At 40.4% G+C, this 20,841-nt stretch overlaps 1 protein-coding gene across 1 annotated transcript; it reads right to left on the reverse strand.

Moving 5' to 3' along the window:
* Nucleotides 1-2,980: 2,980 nt before the first annotated feature.
* Nucleotides 2,981-20,346, reverse strand: LOC146688839 (serine/threonine-protein kinase 38-like). The gene is made up of 14 exons (XM_085436450.1): nt 19,969-20,346; nt 12,800-12,939; nt 12,303-12,354; nt 12,093-12,215; nt 11,904-11,987; nt 11,688-11,811; nt 11,450-11,604; nt 11,236-11,338; nt 11,057-11,118; nt 10,176-10,293; nt 9,549-9,672; nt 9,034-9,129; nt 8,849-8,940; nt 2,981-6,961 (listed from the first exon to the last, which is right to left on the reverse strand). The coding sequence occupies exons 2-14, from the start codon at nt 12,931-12,933 to the stop codon at nt 6,837-6,839; spliced, it is 1,392 nt and encodes a 463-aa protein (XP_085292576.1). The 5' UTR covers nt 12,934-12,939; nt 19,969-20,346; the 3' UTR covers nt 2,981-6,836.
* Between the last annotated feature and the right edge of the window lie 495 nt (nt 20,347-20,841).

Raw genomic sequence — 20,841 nt, forward strand, 5'->3', positions numbered from 1 at the left:
CATATCCTTGTTTTATAAGAATACTTTAAATAAATCTATTTTTGTTTATTTAAACAAAGACAGAGGCCAAGGTGTTAAATATAAAAGTCTAATTATTCTAACACCAAAATTCCCCAAAATTTGAGATAAAAAAAAGATTTCAGTAATTCTTTATCGCAGATATCGACGATCTTTGGCTCTCACCTACATAGTGTAATTCGAGACTTTTGCACGAGACTTTACGTAAAGGGGAAGGCTGCACGTGCGAGCGAGAAACGTGTTGACCTATATATTATATAACTGGACAGTCACGTGGCGCTTGGCTCGTTAACCCATTTAAAGCCCGTCGGCAGGGAAAGTAGTCCCGTGCACTTTAGACACCCGGAAACATCGCAAGTGGACAGGAAACACCTTAAGACGCCGAGACACACGACATTATACGCGCTTAGGCAGGGATAGTGACGGTTATATGACGTTAAAGTGGAAAGCTATCAAAAATGCACAGCTTCGAAAATGACTTTTTATGGCCCAGTTTGTAATGAGAGGTTCTGTTGGATATCGCTGCAAGCAGGCAGGTGTGCTTTTCAGTTTTTTATTTGTATCGTATTCACTCCTGTCACACATGGAAACCTATATGAGTCCTGGCGGTCTGTTTTCGGCCCTGGATGTGTATGTTTTCGAGGCGCAGTGACTTGTACTCCAGGTTTAATTTATTAATAACAGGCTATTTTGTTGGCTCTGTTGGCTCTTGGCTTGCTATCCTGCTTGTGACCCCCTCTGTGTTATAATCATAAAGACAAAAAAACATCTTTCTCACCATGGTGCCATGTTCCACCAGTAATGTGGTGTGAATTTTACCCTCACGCAGCAGTAAAACAACCTTATCAGCCCATATGCAGATACACTGCTTCGGTAAGGGCTCTTTAACCTCTAATTCAGGATGTGTTTCCAAGGTTTTGCCATCCTACTTTGCTTAACATGCTTAATAATCAGCATAAATAATTTAAAATACAAATGTCTTAAACTTTAAACTTCAAATTCTATTTATTTAAAAAAAGAAAAAATATAAAGCAGCTACTTAACGGGTAGACAACTATGGATGCACGATAATAACTGGGTTGTGACATGGCAATATCATCCCTGCATCAGGTGCACTTACGAGAACTTACATAACCTAGTTGTTGTGAGCTCTCTGCAGTAACCTGATTTCTTCATGGACACCAGGAACCCGGTTTCTTAATCGGGGTAAGGGATTATAGAAAAACCCGGTTAACACAACTGTGTTTTTGCAGGGAGGAGGAAAAAAAGGTGAATTCTTGGCTTATCTTATTCTAGGCCTGGCTCGTGTTCAGGAGTCAATAGGGAAAGCACTGTGGTGGGATGGCAGGAGAGATCTGCATCACTGGTTGTAAAACATAAAATGTACAGTGAAGCAAATACAAATGTTATTTTTAGTCCCCATACAGTTAAGTAAGCAATAATCATTATGTTTTAAGCTGTTCGTGAATAATATACCTGCAAAATAATCTAAATAGACCAGATTTAGAAAGATTGCTTTTAAATGTGCAATCAAAAAGCTGTTCAATACATCCCTAAAGTTAACTTTAAGGTGGCAAATATCTAAATATCCAAACACATGGCAGCAACTCTGTGCATTTAGGCATGCAGACATGGTCACAACGACCTGCTGAAGTTTAAAGCGAGTATCAGAACGAGGAAAAAGGGGATTATGAACGTGGCGTGGTTGTTGGTGCCAGACGTCTGAGTATTTCAGAAACTGCTGTTCTGCTGGGAATTTTCCCACATAGCCATCTGTAAGGTTTACAGAGAATGGGCTGAAAGAGAGAAAATGTCTAGTGAGCAGCATTTCTCATTGTAAAGTGTCTTCTTGATATCAGAGGTCAGATGAGAATGGCTAGACTGCTTCAAGCTGATAGGAAGGCAATAATAACTCAACCACTCGCTACAACTGAGGTGTGTAGGCGAGCATATTTGAATCTATTGCACATCAAACTGTAAAGCAGATGGGCTTCAGCAGAAGACCACACTGGGTGTCACTCCTCCACCGACAAACTTTGGGTACCTCAGAACCAACTGAGCACAATGCAACACATCAGCAGCTCAGAACATCTCAAAGTGGTTTATTGGTGATAAAAGGGAGCTTACTATACCCTTAAGGTGTCCAGAGTCACCAGATCTAAATCCAATAGAGCACCTTTTGAATATGGTGGAACAGAGTGCCCAGTGAGTGTAAACAGCTATCTATACAGTGTATACAACATGTAGCTTCAGTAGCTAGCTAGCTAAACCACAACATCCATTCATAAGATTTTGATCAGCAGTAAAGCTGCAACAAGAGCTCCCTCTAGTAGCGGCAATAATCATAGCAGGAAGACAATGGATTGACACTGCTTGTGCCTCTATATCAGGGGTAGGCAACTCCAGGCCTCAAGGGCTGGTGTCCTGCAGATTTTAGATGTGTCCTGGATCCAACACAACTTATTTAAATGGTTAAAATACCTCCTCACTATGTCTTGAAGTTGACCCAGGGTGACATATAAAACCTGCAGGACACCAGCAGGACACCAGCACTTGAGGCCTCAAGGCCTCAAGTTGCCTACGCCTGCTCTCTATATTATAAGAGTTTGATGGAAATGTCTTTTTGAAGTTCAAGTTTTGAAAGTTCTGATTATCCATTGTGCAGTGACCCGCTCAGTGTTGTAACTTAAAACGATGACCCAGGTCAGCGCTGCAAAAGTTATAGTCCTCGCAGTCACGGACAGTAGCACACCTTATGTTCTTCAAGAGTCATTTTGCAGCCTTCTCCACAGGCGGCACACAGGAAGCCCTGCTGGTTTCGCCTTAGGTGTTTAAATAAACACTAACAATCCATTTTTATCAATGTGTGATCACACTTTAGTCTGATTAGAGTTCAAGCATTCATTTATCATCCAGTATGAACCCCCCCCCCCCCCCCAAACATTGAAGAAATCTTAAGACATGAAGTGTTTAATTTTATTATTTTAAGCATTTTATCAACATAAAAACTCAATGATGTGAATGAATATATTAATGAGCATTTCCTCTTCAACTCCACACAGTTGCCTTCAAGTGTCTACAACAATATGTACACATCATTACACAAAATATCGCACGACACAGTATTGGCCTGTGGAGGGTGGTTTGAGAACCTTAATTTGCCTCATCAAAGGGAAAATTTCAAATTATTTGCCAAATCACTCGGAAGCTTTCTTAGTCAATGTTAAATATATTTCTTGAAACATTGGGCAACAATGACGTGTCTGACACCAAGGCTGAGTCGTCTAGGCTGGTTTGGTCCATCAGAAGTAAATTGTCTGGCTTAATGAACGATAAAAGTGAAACATTTCATGAACTCGACCTCGTGAAAAAGCCACAATAATTCTATTCCCTTTAGATAAAGTGACACAGTAATGGATTTCAAGTCAGTATGTATATATAAGAATTGTATGGATACCAATAGAAGATTTAGCCTCAGTTTTCATGAAGAAAAAAAAAATCTATCACAAAACAGAGTTAGGACACTGAACACCAGAAAGTATCTACTTAACAAAAACTGCATTTTTAATCACTCGTGCAGTTGCACACACACTCACAGACTAGCTTACCATGAACAACCTCTACTGTTTGGCTGTGAAACAGGAAGCTCTGAATACAGCACTCGGGCGCTGATACCCAGGTTGTGTCAGAGCATTCCAGTGATTAGACAGAACCTTGAATGTGCAGCGGTAGCCATCAGCAAACACAATCCGCTTCTAATGTATGGGTCCTGCTCCTGACCTGTTGTACCCAGGTCTTAGCCCCATCCGTGTCAATTAAAAACAGTCCATAGGGTTGACTGTGTGATATGATGCAGATTGTTTTGGCTTGTGTTTCAAGGGCATCACCAATTTTCATAGGGAGTATTAGCCTCCCTTTATGGACAGGAGTATAGTGTAGTCTGGTGTTTTTCTAGAGGGAGAAGTCTGAAAACTTTACTCTGATGATGTCACAGTGATGTCACCAGACTATGAACTTTAAAAACAGGCGGTACAGAGTTTGGAAGACACAAGCTTTGGGAGATAGAAAAACACCACATCATATGTTGCATTATAGAATATGTCAGGTTTACAGTATATCCTGGCATCAAGTTTAATACCCCTTTACATTTGAGGTCAAACAACATTTAAAAAAAAAAAAAAAAAAAAAAAATCATTTTTTCAGTATACTGAACATTCCCAATGAATCCAATTCATCAGCATTTTAATGAAAAACAAGGAAATAATAAATAACAGAAAAAATATTCACGCATCTGCCCTCAAAATCCTTCATTAGTCATCATATGTGTCATCACATTTTCAGCAGGACTAGCTTGAAGGGGAAGGGGAAAAATATAAATGAAATCAATCAGTTGTAGATGCACTGTCTCCGTCATCCCTCAGAAATAAGGAACACTTTCAGTTTCATAAAGGATTCATTCCTGTGATGGCTACGGCTGAACTGCGGTAAAGTCCTCAGTAGATTTCCCTTCCCTGCGGGTGAACCTATAGATATCCTAATTGAGAAACATCAATCTCCCGCACATTCATTTTCTCACATGTGTACAAATAGAAATGGCAATTTATTCCATAACCAAGTTTAGCTCTCCTGGAACCCTTTTTTTCCCTTCTTTGCAGGTAGTTTTAAGTTAAGTGCAGCAAGCGACAGCTACATGTGAATTTGTGAGGGTCAGAGTTCTTTGGTAAGCATTTTTTAGCACTGTGCCTTGTCCCAACTCTGAGCACACATGAAGCTTAAATGTCTTGTTGAGAAAGTGAGAAAACAGCCTCAGATCTGCTGTTCATGGTAAAAGGTATCCTTTTCTAGACATTTAAAAAAAAAAAAAAAAATGCAGGAACTTGAATACACAAAGATCCACTGTGTTAATCTACAACTTTCATCCTTACTTGTCAAACAAAGACAAACTGTTCATTGTGTTTTCCTTGACACATATTTTATGAGTCTCCCGTTTATTACCTAACCTATAAGCCACCTGCTTTTCTGTAGTCCTGTTGTTTCTTACTGCTTTATCACCACAGATATGCCTTATCACTCTGCAGACACATCAAATCGAAACATCAGTGCTTTCGCTTACTCCTTTCCACTTTGAGTCAAAACAGTTGGTTATAATGAATGCCGTCTTATTGGTCTCACCTATATATCTGGTTAAATATTTATCAGCTCTATGAAAAGGCACTTTGCATGTTTTGTCGACCTAAGAAAAAAAGAAGCGATTGGCCCGTGCACTGATCAGAATTTCAAATAAATCAGAGGAAATAACAAGTACTTTAGCACTGATCTGACCAAAACTCAGATCAGAAGGGGCACGCTCAGCAGTTTGTTTGGCAATGCAAATAGGGCAACACGCTGCAGAAACTGATGTCCAGCACAGGGTAAACTGCATTTCATTGTTTCCTGGCAACAAGCTGTTCTTATGCGAGAAAAGCAACTGTGCTGAGACAACGCTGCAGGCTGGGTTCCCCTCGCTGAACTGCCACAAACTCACACGGTTTCACTAGCACGAGGGTTAGAGGATGGTTCCAGCATGATTTGAGTTTTTTGCTCATTTCTTTTAGATTTTCTATCCTTTTGATGCTACTGATTTTGAACCAGGCTAACAGCTAAATGCTAATAGCTAGATTGTGAATGCAAAGTCACTTTTTATATATAGAGAGAATTTTTTTGTTACACTTTAAGTGTAAAGAATGCTCTACAGTGGTGTTACATGCTAACATCAGAGTGGCAATGCTAAAATGTTTAACGTGTTCACCACAGTGGTTTAGTGTATTAGCATGCTAACATTTGCTAATTAGCATAAGACAGCAAAGCTGAGACTGTGAGAATGCTGCAGCTATCGCTAACTTTAGAGGTCTCTGTCGCATAAACTTTGACCCGATGATGACACTAGACGATGTTACACCTGTCCAATCATTGTTGGACCAACTATACCTTGAGCCAGCAGCACCGTTTAGCTAGCATTATCCAAACTACAACTATCCAAACACATAGCTTGTGCTGTTAACCTAAGCCGTTTTACAGTTTTGATACCAACTGACCTTTAATTGGGATCCATTACAACTTTGTGAGCTAATATTTTAGTTCTAAAAAAACTTTTTTTTTGTTTGACCACTAGACAGTTGGCTCCTATATTCTTCAGTTGGGGTTAACTCTTAATTACACTTTGGAAAGTCAGCAAAAAAAAACACTGGAAATCATGCTGGAACTTGATAACAGAGTATTGGATACAATAAGTGAGGGGTTCCTGATTTTACCAATCATCCAGAGTTTGACTACAGTGTATAGAGCTCATTTTCAATATCAGAAATGCAGTTTGCATCTGACTAGCCACCAGTGTAAAAACTTATGTTAAAAAGTTTGAGCAGTCATTTGAATTCAAGCCTTGTTCTCGTGTATGTATGTATGTATGTATGTATGTATGTATGTATATATATATATAAAATTAAAAAAAAAAAAAAACAACTTCTCCAGAAGCAGTATGCCGCTGAACATGCAGATATGCTGATTTAGTGTCCTAGTTAGTGAGCTGGCCTGAGTGCTATGGCTAAAGACGGCACGTGTATACAATATCAACAACCGAGGTAATGCGGTAATGCTCTTTAATTTCCGAGTTCTTGGCTTTCTTGCCGCGGCTGAGCAGACCTAAATAACTTATGATGAAGGTTAAATTTAGACTGAGAGGCTGACAGCGCAGCCTTCAGCACCAGCGGGGCTCCGGGGCCCGACCCTGTGTCCGTAAACGTCTATTTTTCTCCACCACACCGTCCACCCGTTTGAGTGCGTCAAGCCTTCCCTGCCTTCATGTATGTGGGGATGGTCCCTCGCTGAGTCAGGCCCTCAAAGCGTTTGTAGGTGTAGTTGAGGAACACCCAGTCCTTTGATTTGAAGTCTGGCTCCGTTGCGTTAGCTGTTTCACAAAGACAAACAACAAAAGCAATTTACCACTTGGGGGCACCACAGACTATGCAATGATATCCCCCCTCATATATTTTAACACATTACAATATAAAATATGACTTATTTAGACTGAGCCCCTCAGTCTGTATCTGAAACAAGCCATTTTAGCTCTTCTTCCTTTTAATCCAGCTGTGTTCTGACTGGTTGCCCTTTGCAAACATAAGGTCTGACCAGCAGGTGGGTGAAGCTGCTGACCATTTTAGAGATATTCACTCTGAATGACATACCTTCAAGCCTAAGCTTTTGGCTCATAAAAACTGTATAAAATATAAATAAAAACAGAATGCAATTATTTGCAAATATAAAAATACCCACATTTTACTCACATTAGAACATATGAAACGTAAAATGTTTAAACTGAGATGTTTTAGTGTTTCATGAAAAATATTAATGCATTTTAAATTTGATGGCAGCAACATTACTCAAAATATTTGGGATGGGGCAACAAACATAAATGGCACTGAAAGGAAACAGTTGGAGGAACACTTTGCAAGTAAATTGGCTACAGGTCAGTAAAACGGTGAAGACTTTGAATATCTAACTTACAGTACATGATATTACCACAAGATTCAGAGAATCTGGAGAAATGTCTGTGTGCACGGGGCTAACAATCAACAGTGGATGCACATGGCCCGCAGGGAGCTCTGCATTAAAATCAGAAATTACTGTGTCATGGAAATCACTGCACGGGCTCAGGAACACTTCCAGAAATCATCTTCTCTGAACACAGTTCACTATGCCATCCACAAATACAGGTTAAAGCTCTATCTCTCAAAGAAGAAGCTATAGGTGAGCAAGATCCTGGAACTTCTCCCTGAGCCAACACACATTTAAAGTGCAAAGCTGTTGTGGTCAGCCCATTGAAATTTGAAATTGTTTAGAATGAACACCTAGTCCTTTGATCCATGTCCTTTTCCAAACACATGAATGCACTGAGAGGAATGGTTCTGTATTTCCAAACCAGCTCCTACTACACTCTGAGATTTTCATCACCATCAGTGGCAACTAACCATGACTAACCGTGCCCACTCTTCCAACTTCTCAGTAGTATGTCGATTGTAAAACACACGACAATAAAACTGGACTGTCTGTGTATCAACACAAACTCATAAAAAAAAAAAAAGACTCTGCCTGGTCCTCACTATGTAGATCAGCCCACAAGCTGGTCCTGTTAACACCTCAGTGTGTCCCTGCAGTTCAAAGACTCCTTGTTGTCACCAAGTCTGTGGGGCGGTGGAGTCAACAAGCTACCGAGGTGAGGCCGTGCATGGCTGCTTTGACACTACAGACTGACACGTGCACTGAGATCCACATGGGGATGACATCAATGGCATCAACTATTTAAACTTCTGATTCCAACATCCCAACCAGGACTGTGTCGTTTTCCTAACGAGCAGGATTGACAAACTTAGCCAAGCCAGCACCATCATTGGCCAAAATCTGGAGGCATTTAAGTCAGTGAGGGGACTGAACAAACTGCTCTAATCATGGACAATCCATCACATTCACTCCGTGTTATAGGATCAATAAAGTAAATGTAAAAAATTACTGCATTGTGTCTTTATTTTCGCTTCAGACAGTATCGCAACATTTTTGTAGCTTGGGTGCTTTATGACAGGAAATACAGAAAGGTGGAAGATAGATATAACACAGTTGTTTCTTAGAGCTTACAGAAATGATGAAATGTTAAATTGGACTACAACTTCTGCTTTTGTTGAGAACTGCAATGACTCATCTGTGGTTTGTCATGCGATGTCTGAATCTGATGAAAGGCTAGTTAGTGTTCCTAATCAGGATTTTCCTCTAGCGGCGACAGAAAAGCTTTCGGAAAACAAACCTGGCTGAAGGATGTCCGATTCAGGGAAGTCATCAAAGTTAGAGGTGTCGTCAATACTTTTGATTTCTATGGAGATGGCGGCTGGCCGCTCCCTGTAGAGAATCATCAATAGAAATAAGATGCGTTGCGTTTTTCACTTTCCCGAGGGGACTGCATTCATAAGCAGCAGATATGCTCTTTTGTACCTGATGTGCTCCCAATCCACCGACTCAAAAAACTGGTGGCTCTTGATCTCGTCCACGCTCACAGCTCCGATCCGGTTCTCTGCATCTGTGCAAAACCTAAAACACAGCAGAGGTTTTCTTGGCATAACTTCACCTGCTTCCAAGCTTCACGAAGAAGAGATCTGAAGAGGTTACATCCCCAGTAGTACTTGTAGAATAAGGAACAATGTAACTGCTTAACCCACACATGTTGGCTTGTAGCTTCCATCAGAGTCATCATCACGAGAACCAAAGTTGTTCTTTGTGCTGCAAGTTTGTGTAAGATTTAAATTTTTTTCTGAATATCTAAAACACACAGGCAGGAAAATGACCCCAAAAAAGTGTTGAAGCTTCAATGACAGAAATTTGTTAGCTTCTAATTATCATCACAGTTAGCCAGATCGACTACAGTGAAATGAAGGGAAAGAAAAGCAGCTCAAGCTGCAGTTTCTCCTCTGAGAATAAAGGCTCAGTCTAGCCAAACATACAGTTTATACCTTAATATCAAGTCTTTGGCTCTCTCTGAGATGGGAACTTCAGGTGGGAAGACAAGTGTTTCCTTCCAGTTCATAACCTTCCTGTACGTCTCCTGTGGTGTCTCTGAGCAGAAGGGCGGATAACCTGATAGAGAACCAACAAGTATGTTATAACATCTGTGGCAGAGCAGTTGATATTACTGACTCTTCTGACAGGATAATCCAGCCGAGTTAATGATTTTCTGTCAAGAACCTGTGGGTACTTCAGTTTTTCTTTCATTTACATCCATTTAAAAGCTGCAAAGCATGAAAGAGTCTTTGAAATATTAACCCAACAGTGGCTATTTTTCACAGCAGGAACTTTTTCAAGGAACCAGAAACTTATGAGAATCACTACATTTCCATCACAGGGACCTGGATCTAAATAAAGTTCCAGGGAAATTATTTTTTCTTCCACAAAAAGTCCCTGCTCAGGTTCCAGTACTTTCTGTAAGTTCAGGAAATCCTGCTCACAAAGTTCCATATACTGCATTTTTGCCATTGACAGCAGATGTTTGATAATAACATTGTAAGCTATCAGTTGTATTTGTGTAAATGCAATTCTTCAAATCGTCCTATATTGGTGCCCTCTGTGTGTGTCATGCTTACCGATGAGCATCTCATACATGATCACACCCAGAGACCACCAGTCGCACAGTTTGTTGTACCCCGTCTGCATGAACACTTCAGGAGCGATGTAGTCTGGCGTTCCCACAGTGGAATAAGCCTGAAAGTCACACCAGATGAGAGGTGAAGGTTTTTACCTTGAAACGTAGAAACAATAACATCAAGTTTACTGTAACAGGGAGATGCTTTCTTTATTATTCTGCTGTCTGTAGTACACCTACTCTTTTCTTTGAAAGCTTCTCATTTACAGTCATGTGAAAAAAAATGTTTTCACATCCCTGTGATTCAACAGCCAACTTTAGCTCCAATAAGTTGAAGTACTCATTTTCAGTATGACTTCATCAGTCTCTCACATTGTTGTAGGGGAATTTTGTCTGACTCTTTATAACATTGCTTCAGTTCATTTATGTGCAGCTCTATTTAGATCCCATCACAGCATTTCAATCAGGCTGAGGTCTGGACTTTGACTGAGCCACTGCAACACCTTGATTCTTTTCCTTTGGGATCATCATCCTGTTATATGACCCAGTTAGCTCAAACTTGGACTCCATTCTGGTATACAGAGGAGTTCAAGTCCCACTCATTGACTGCAAGGTGTGCAGGTACTGTGGCTGCACATCACACCTCCTTTAACATTCATGACAGTTAGCGTGTGGTGTTTGTGCTGATATGCTGTGCCTGGTTTTCACCATTCTACAGGCAAACAAGCTGCCAAAACTTCTGCTTTTATAGAATTTTTAATAATAATACAATTTTTGAAAAGTTACTTCTGTCACTGACACAATCAGTCAATTTTCTGACTTCAATTCAGGAGTGCCATTCCTCTCTCCTATAATTTGTCTAGTAAAATGCCAAAATTATACCAGCTGTCTCCGGTTCTTCTTCCAGGTCTCTGCTTTCCTCTTGGAGTTCATATTTTGAAAGGCTGAAAAATAAAGAAAAACAACCATTAAAAAAAATTACATGAAAAGTTTTGTTTCTAATAGTTTTGCCAGAATTATTGTTATGTTATTTTGTTGAGGATGTCATGTTCGTGACTCACAGAAATCACTGGGCGGGTTGTGCGTCAGGTTCCTGTAAAATTCTGTGCGATGAGCTTTCTTCAGCCCAGTACACAGGCCAAAATCTGACAGTTTCACATGTCCCTGTGAGCAAATGAACATTTAATTAAGGAGTCTGCATCTTACAGATTATGATATCGGAAATCTGGAAACGTCTCTGTGAATCTGCATGTGCTTTTGTGTTTCTGTTCTCACTCTGGAGTCCAGCAGCAGGTTGTCCGGTTTGATGTCTCTGTGGATGAATCCCAGCTGGTGGATGGAGTCAATGGCCAGTACTGTCTCTGCGATGTAGAACTGAGTGGCCTCTTCAGAGAGAGTGTCCTTCTTCATCAGCAGTGTCATCATGTCACCTGGCAAAAAGGTCAGACCTTTTAGATCTGAGATCCTAACATCAGGTGACCTGAGATGGTCTGTGGATTTTGCCAGTACTAACCTCCAGGCAGGAACTCCATAATGAGGTAGAGGTTTCTCTTGTCCTGGAAGCTGTAGAACATCTTGACCACCCAGGCACCATCTGCCTCAACCAGAATATCCCTCTCTGCCCGGATGTGAGCGACCTACGGGGAGAGCGCAGATACAGGATCCTGAATGCAGCAGAACAAGTATGGCTTATTATCCTGGAGAACTGTGACGCAGGCAAACGCATTACCTGTTCTTTCTCCAGCATGTCTGCTTTCCTCAAAATCTTCATGGCATAAATGTGGCCTGTGTCTTTCTTCTGTACCAAACGCACCTGAGGGACACAGCATCAGTCAAAATCACAAAGAGACACCTTTTTGATTACAGTCCCACAATCCTGGAGGCTCGAGTTTTGTTTTAGTTTTTTGTTTAAATGTACCTCTCCAAAAGCACCTCGTCCAATGACCTTTAGGGACTCAAAGTCATCCAAACCGAGTCGTGTCCTCTTCAGTCGTAAAAACTCTGTCTCCTTTCGGGCATGCTGAGAGCGCCGCATTACTTTCTGTAAAGAAAACAGATTTGTGAATAAGTCTAAGAACGAAAAGAGAAAAGTAGGAATTATGTAACTAAAGTACAAAGCGTACTGTACCTCCTCATCTGGTAAACCTTCCTCTTCCATGGCCTTCTCCAGTTTTTTCTGCCTATGAATAAAAACAATAGATTCCTTTAAAAAAGAAAATGCAAATAACACACAAGCTTCCTCATGATACACAAATTAGAGCGGAGAGGAAAAATGAAAAAAGGGGGGAAAAAACAAAACAAAAACAGGAAGAGATTCGATGACCTCGGACGTGTCAAATCTTGAAAATGAATCCCCCCCTGTTTATGGAGGGGTGTAAACAGGGACCCAGCCTTCTTTTACAGGAGCCACTGAACTGTGACGCCTGGACAAAAGATCGACTCTCAGGTAACGTGAGAACAGAAGCGGTCAGATTCCCTGTGTTGTGTTCACACCTAGGATGAAACGTGTCTGCATTGTTAGCTTTTCCAGTGGTTAGTCGGAGGGACACTTGATGCGTGCATAACCTAAGCATTTAAATGGTATGATGCTCAGTTAGTAAAGGAATAAAAAGTTCTATGCAGTACCTCATCTCACGCTCTTCGTGCTGGGTGAGCAGAGTGCTGTAGAAATTTTCCAGTGTCAGCTTGGCCACTGTCACCCTCTCTCGGGTGTGGTTGCTCATGGGAAGGGCAGCTGCAGTCCCTCCCGTCATGGCCATACTATCCTGCAAGACAACAGAAACAATAAAAGAACAAAGATCAGATTGTGCACATCGGTCCGCTGATGTGCAGGAAGTATCTGTACTATCCACTCCACACTAACGTTTCCAAAGATATAGACAGACATGTGCAAACTCCATAATCAGAGCGCCGCGAAAGTTTTCTCCCCACTGCCAGGTAGGAGCTCGACTGACAGCAGGTAACCTCAGGGAAGGTTTAAAATATCACCAGGATACAGGCCACACCCAGAAATTCTTTGTCTGTGTTTTATTTTCCTTTCAATTTTAACATAAATCAATAAACTATAACAGATAACAGAAACAAAGGAGTTCAAAGGAATTTCCTTTGAAACTGTCACTCTGACTGCTTTCTAAACTAATTTTATGCTTCCACACAGTCAAACACAACAATATAATATGCTCCGTTTATTATCTTACGTCTGTTGATTCGGTCCTCTGCTAAAATTTGACCTTGCAAGTCTTCACTCCATGCATTCAGCTTGTGAAGTAACTCTCATAGAAACAGAATATAAGCAGATTATAAAAGCTACACTCTGCCCGTCCTGTTTGCAAACTGTGCTGTATTCTGCGCGGCCATGACAGTGTTTCCACCACAAATACTGCAGCCCTCAGGTAACGACGAGGGCGTGGACACACCTGTATCTGAGGTACGATTACACATACTCTATGAACTGGAAAGGGATTGCACACCACCATGACTGTCACGGCAGACTTACCATAAAAGTACTACACTACATAAATACATGTAGAAGGATGACAGTAACATTATTCCTGGCGTGCCAAGTGTCTGCTTTAGAGCAAACAAAAAAGGTCTAATGTCAAAATAGAGCCAGACCGTTCCATCAGTCAGCCAGTACTTTTAGTTTATTTTTACTATCCACATAAGTGTTATCACATATGCGCCAAAATAAACAGCCCTGCCTGTGCACAGCAGCTCCGACTCACTGGTTTACTACAGCCTCATCCCTGTCTGCAGCACCGCAGCTGACTGGATGATGTTTCTGAGTCAGGTGTTGTCGCCATGATTGGTAACTAAGCAGATTGTTCAATACTGTATTTTAATGTGTAACCAATGGCAGGGTGTATCAAAGAGGCGTTTTCAAAAGGCTGTGCTTTTTTAAAGTAATGGACATGGAAGCTTGTGGCAAATACATGGCCAATACATTTCTTGAATTTAAAGTTTTACACACAAACATGTTCACAAGTGCTCAATGTGCTCCAGATAGTAAACTGGACCCATACTTTTGCAAGCATGTATTGAGCCACTGCAGCCACTGCTGTTGCTCCCTACCAGCAACTACGTGAAACTCACGAAAGTGTTTACAGTCGTTGCCGGGCTAACAGCTGCAGAACCACATGATTCTGTTTGATACAGCCTGTGCTGTTTGCACATGTTAGTGATGCCTCAGGCTGCTTTTTCATATCTAATACTGTGACAGTGAGTATCTACCAAGCTTTCCCAACTCATATCATCTGCTAATATGCTGCCTGTGACAGAGTTACCTTTATGGCATGTTGCTCAAACTTTAAAATTTAAGAATGCAGGAAGGATTTCTCAACATCAAATCTAGTATTGTTTAGCCACTACTTCAAAGAGGATATATTATTTAAACCTCCGAAACTCTGACTCCATACCCATCCACTGGTCTGGATTGGAGTCAGAGAGGTTTAAATAACACATAAATAACATATATTCATATAAAATGTGAAGGTGGACATAAGTTTTGTACGTTTAACTGTATTTTTTAGTTTTACAGCTTTTCCTGCTGATAAAGACCTCTCCCATGGCCATTCATACTACACCAGAGTAATTAAGTAATAGACAAAAAAAAGTTTTTCATTATAGAAACTGGGAAACACTATTTAAATTTTACTTCTTTTTCTTAAATTATGATGTCTCAGGGATTACATGTGTAGTTTACACTGACAGAAAGTAGAGTGTGGTCCAGCCCATTTAAAATCAAAGAAGGCTGTACGTGGCCCACAAACTAAAAAGAGTTTGACATCCTTGAATTAAGTCATTTCAGCCATTCTTGCCATGTGTCATGTGCCATAGATACCAGTGTAATATTACTGGTAATTACCGTAGCTCATATTGTCCACTTTATCAGCCAAAGCAGTTTATTAGTGTAACTGCAGCAACAGCACACTTTATAGAAAAAGCAGGCGTTACCAACACTGGCTTTACTGTTTCAAACCCTTGCGTGTTGTAAAAGTGACAATGTACATTCATGCCAAGGGTTCAGCTCTGGAACAGATCCCAAGCAGTGTAGCCTTAAGTCCAGATGAAAGAGCTTGAAAACGTTCAACTACTTGGGAAGAGTTTTCTCTACAAAGCCCTCATGTGGGTGGAATGAAAAGCTCAGGCAGCAAAAGAAACATACATGCACGTGAGGCTGAGGCCACTAGTAGTTTAAACATAATCAGAGACAAATGATCATGCTAAAGAGCACAAGAAAGGAAAAAAGAAGAAGGAAGTTTGATTTTCCCCCAGCGAAATTCATAGAATATAAAAAAAACAAACACAAAAACAACAGACTGTGAACATATTATGTAACAAAGGAAGTAAGGAAGGAAGAAGAAGAAGAAGGGGGGTCGTGTATATCATCAAAACATTTCAGCAGTTCACTATCAGAAAAGGTATGAATGGGCTTGATTAGCTCACAAGGAGATAAAACAGCCCTGCAGGCAAAAGATAGGACCCGTGTTTCGTCTAGTCACTGGTCTTTTTCCCGTTATGGCCCCGCGATCCCACAACAACAAGACATTTCCTGACTTCTGAGAAAAGTCCTGAATCACTGCTGCAAACTGGGAGGAAAACTGGATCAGTAGCAAACAATGGCTTCTGCGTTAGCGAGGTCTGTGCTGATGTACCTGCACCACAGCACACGCTGGGAGCTCAGCAACTCTGAACAAGCACACTTACACTTGTGCATTCACGTGGGCAAGATGTGGTGCAACTTTTTTAAGGTTTCCATCAGCTATGACTGGACCTCTGTGTACTCTACCTGCAAGCACACTTTTCTTCATAAAGAAGTGGATACCACACCACCTCAGCAACTACTACAAACTACTACATTAGAGGTCACTCACTCTGGGACAAGTTTATTTCTCTGTGACTGCAGCTAATATTTCAGTTACTGACTAGATTTATGATTTTGACTGCTGATTAGGCACCGGCTAATGGCTGGGCCTTACTTAATAAGACTGGACTTAAAAGAAAGTGCATGAATTATAGACATATACCTCCCTATCCCCACCATTAGACGACTTTATTGACACGATAAGAGCACTCTGGAGAAAAAGGATACCGTATTAGCTAACCCAAAGTGTAGGTTATCACGGAGCTATCGTTTAAATGCATAAACAGGAAGGGGGTCACATCCTCTGCATGTAGTCAAAATGTCCATCCAAATATTGTGAAATAAAAAAATAAAAAAAATTGCTATACTACAACTATGCACCACTGCCTTAAATAATCAACAGATTTATAACCATAAGTATTAAGTAAACAAATGACCAGTAATATTATGAGCTGGTGTAGTATTTCATATCTGCAGGTGGTTTGTTCAAGTGGTGTTGCAATAACCCAGCAGAAGCTGTTGCTCATTTGCTGTGGGCTTGTATGTATACCACTGTCTACTAGGGCTGCCACAAACGATTATTTTGATAGTCGACTAGTCACCGATTATTTTTGCGATTAGTCGACTAATCAGATCATCATCCATTGGACGTACAGCTTATTGCACCAGCAGCATCTGGTCTTATATAACTATCATTAGCTTACAGCTTGAAGTGTTTGTGCTAACTAAAAATAAAGACAAGATGGTAGTTTATTAATTTTTAATGAAATTTGCAGATTGTTTCGGTGAAGTTTAATAAACTCCTTGCTTTCTAAAATATAACAGGACACCAGAGTATATTCTCCAGCGTCTCACACTTCTGATAATCAGCTGTCTGCTTGACAGTTTTAGCTGTGCAAAAACTATAACTTTAATCTCAGCCAAACCGATTTACTCAGGAACAAATAAAATACTAAAGAAAGCCAAACAATAACATTTTTAAGTTATCTAAGTGACTTATATATATGTTTAACCTGACTAGCGGAAGACGGCGGTGGGTTTGAAAACGATTTGCCGGGGGAGTCCGGTGTTCTCACGGCTCTAGTTAGCCTTGCCCCCGCCTAGCTAACGAGCTAGTGGGTAACAGACGTCGAAAACGTCGGAGCGCATTTAAAAATATGTGGTGTCTTGATAAACTGAGCAGATATTTGAGGTTTACACAGCTACATTCTCGCCTGAAAATATGTTAAACGTTTATCTTGTGACCCAGAAAGAATAAAGTTAAAACTAACTAGCTGCCGCCATTGTTGACAGCTGCGCTATGAATTCTGGGACACAGCTTCTTCTTCTTCGGGGTTTAACGGCAGCTGGCATCCTTGGACATGCAGTGCTGCCATCTTCTGTTTCAGTCCGTTATTACACTCTTAAATCCTACTACTCATTCCTGCGTCCTTTGTGATCTTACAAAGCTTCAAACGATGCGTCGACTATTACATTAGTCGTCGACGATTTTAATAGTCGACATAATCGTGACTAGTCGACTAATCGTGGCAGCCCTACTGTCTACTATGCAGTCTCTCCATTTCATTATTTTGAAATATAGAAGAGTTTGCCCCCACCCCTCCTCCAAAGTTATGTGGCCTTGAGTTGTGTATTTTATATAAATTATATGTTTGCATATTTTTTTAAAGGAGACAACATGGGTCATGACTACTGCCGTGCAGACATCTATCCTGAGTCTCCCATAAAGTTTTCACAGGATAAGTATTTAGGGCTCAATGAAATACTGACTATTTCTTTAGTGCTCATTGTCACAAAGTAACATAGTATTATTTTATGTATTTTAGACAGTTGCTTTTGCACACATAAACACCAGTGTGTACGAGGAGCAGGAGTTTCACTGTATGTTCGACTAAAGTCATTAGAGAGGGACATGAACTTACAGTAAATTGGCTTCTACACATACGTTACCATGCAGACTAAGATAAATGGGTTATACAAAAGAGCTTGTTTGCTATCCATCTATAATAATAATAATAATAATTATTATTATTATTATTATTATTATTATGCTTAAAATAAAGATTGTGCATTCTTAATTTGTTCTTGGCTGGGAATATCATGGTTTCATGACTAATGTGCTGACAGAAAAAGCACCAATATTAGTTAGAGCCTGCATGCTATTGGAATAGAGCAGAACTAATCCAGGTTTAAATTATCTTGATGACAGTCAAATAGTATATTCAGTTCTTTCATTTAGTTTGATTGCGCTGTTATTTTTTTATCCATCTTAGAAGAAGAAATGTTCACAACCTAAACTGGATAACCTGGATTATCCACATAGAAAGGAAATGAGTGGAATGATGTGCTTTTCGTAATATGCGAAAAGAGACTCAGAATTTCCCCTCATGGAGTTTTTTTTCCCTGGTTTTCCAAACAAGGTGGAAAAAGAGGCATCATTTAAACTGTTACATCATAACTGAGCCAGCCAGGCCTTAGCTCTGCCTAAAGGGGATTCAGTTGGCTTGAAGATAACCAGATCCACCCCACAGCTAAACAAACACGGCTGCGCAACTCAGGCACTTATAAGGAAGGCATTACCAACTCGGGCTTGCTATTTAGAAACTTAAGAATGCAGCCTAAAACAGCCCACTAGAACTGAAATACACCAGTGGCTCCAGTAAAGCATTTGGTCCCAATGAAAGCGTCCAACCATAGGAACATTATTTTTAGCCAGTTCTAATGAGGATTTCCAGTCTATCAAGCAGCCATAATTATCAGAAAATAATGAAGATTTCTGTCAAACAAGCTAACACAGACTCATTTCCTTTACGGTTCACAGGCTGTTCTTGGGTCACCAGCAATGGCAACATCTATTCATTTTACACAAATCAAGTAATACATAATATATACATAGCTTCTTACACTTAAAATAAAGTGTTACTGGCAGCTGCCAGATTGTTTGACCACACTTTCAAGTACTAAAAACCTCCAACAGAACAACATGAATGATTTTTAGTTAGTAAGAAATGATTTCTCAATGGAATTCTGAGATCTGTGGATCAGTTTGAGACTATCTGCACGAGAAGAAGCCAGTGTCATACAAGCAGGCAAGCTATAACCCCGGATGCACCACTGAACTTTAAAATCCAGCCTGCTGCAGGTGTTTCTGGAGAAATACTTTACTTTGAATAGAAAGAAGAATCAGGACAGATGAAGCTCAGTGTACCCGTTAACCACTGATTTCTCAGTTTTGTGTGAAAAATTCTTCAGTTTCACACACTCCACCCTTAAAGCACTCGGAGTGAGTGGACAGGAAACCCTTTCCCTCCTGAATGAAAGGACTCAGTCATGAATCAACACACAAATGTGTGCTTACGCACAGAGAAACTGTGAAAGCATATGTTCCCCTGAACAGTTAGTTTATTTTAAGCTAAACAGCCAAGTGTGTGTTAAAAACTCAATAAATGATTCCTGAAGTATATTAACAACTTAACAAAAGGACATTTATCTCAAATACATTCTGAAATCCAATCCACCAGAGAGAGCAGTCAGTTCATATTAGAAGTGAACAAAATATATGGCAAAAAATGGCAATTTTTTAAGGCACAGCTGTTAAGCTTTTCACCCTTTATATGTGGCGATTGACCAGTTACCGGTATGTACACATGTACATGTTTGCCTTAGCTAATGTTTCCCGGCTCACCTACACTGACGCCACCCTGTCGGACCTCAGCTACCATAGGTCCGCCACTGCTGCATGCCTCACACTAGGGAGAATATTCACCGCTTCTTTCTTGTAGTTAGCTTGTTTGACGCTATACTGTGCGAGCTACCTATTTGCTACATTCCCTTTGCGTGTCTGTGTGGCAGGTTCAACTATATTAATAAATTCAATTCGGACAGGATAAAAAATGGACAGCATTTTTTTAAATAAATCTTTTTCACTTACCTCCGTGTCCTGCTCCAGAGTCAATTATTGGCGTGCCGCCAGGCCACGACCCAAATGAAGAAATGAAATGTCTTATATCGTTTCTGCCTAATTTTTTAGGCAGTTGGAAGCTAGAGGCTCTGGTTATAGGCTACCCCTTAGAGGAACCTTAGAGGCTGCACAGTAAACATCACCGCTATTGACCCCAAATCATAACAAAAGACCTCTGACGGCAAAAATACCCCACGCCGAAATAATTTGAAAATATTTTACTGTCTGTACATGTGGCAACCGACCCCCCAAAAACACACTGTTCCCTTCGGTCCTTTATGGCTACAAAATATGAAATAAGCTCCGCTGCTTCCTGAGATCGTCGGGCTCGTCAGACGTTCCGACAACGCAACGGCGTAGCGCCTGAATGACGCTAACGCCGACCAATCAGCGATGACTAAAAGAATCCGTGTTTTCTTCTGCCCAATAAAACGTGACCTCTACATAAGGGTGATAGATTGGCCAATAAGAGCATCCAAGCCGCCCTGCAAGAGTCGGGGACGGGTCCAGCTAGCAAGCGTTTGCAGCGATGAAAGAATTTCCAGCAGTTGGAGGCTTTGATACATAATTTTATTGGTTGTGCTTAACGCAAATTCTTACTAAAATAGCTTTTATTATTCTGATAATTTGCAGGTATTAAATGGTATTTTATTGCAAAATGTTCTTCACACATAATTATGAAATACCGTATGAATGAGAGGGTATGTAAAGCCAATAAAAGGTCACATTGGTGATCAATACACAAGCATCAGGTTTCTAATTGTTGACTAAATGAAAAAGCTGCAGGAGTTAGTTATACTGAAATGTTACTGCTATTCAAAATATAAGTAGAACTAATCGAAA

The sequence above is a fragment of the Copadichromis virginalis genome, linkage group LG17, assembly GCF_057382275.1.
Source record: "Copadichromis virginalis isolate Kocher_CV1m ecotype Utaka linkage group LG17, C_Virginalis_male_GT1.1, whole genome shotgun sequence".
NCBI classification, from domain to species: Eukaryota; Metazoa; Chordata; class Actinopteri; order Cichliformes; family Cichlidae; genus Copadichromis; species Copadichromis virginalis.

Excerpts from the sequence above, each read along its gene's own strand:
- LOC146688839 (XM_085436450.1), bottom strand. The coding sequence starts at position 12,933 with ATGGCCATGACGGGAGGGACTGCAGCTGCCCTTCCCATGAGCAACCAC. Across the intron at positions 8,941-9,033 it reads GTGGATTGGGAGCACATCAG|GGAGCGGCCAGCCGCCATCT; the intron begins GTACAAAAGAGC and ends GATTCTCTACAG. Across the intron at positions 6,962-8,848 it reads ATCGGACATCCTTCAGCCAG|CTAACGCAACGGAGCCAGAC; the intron begins GTTTGTTTTCCG and ends TTTGTGAAACAG.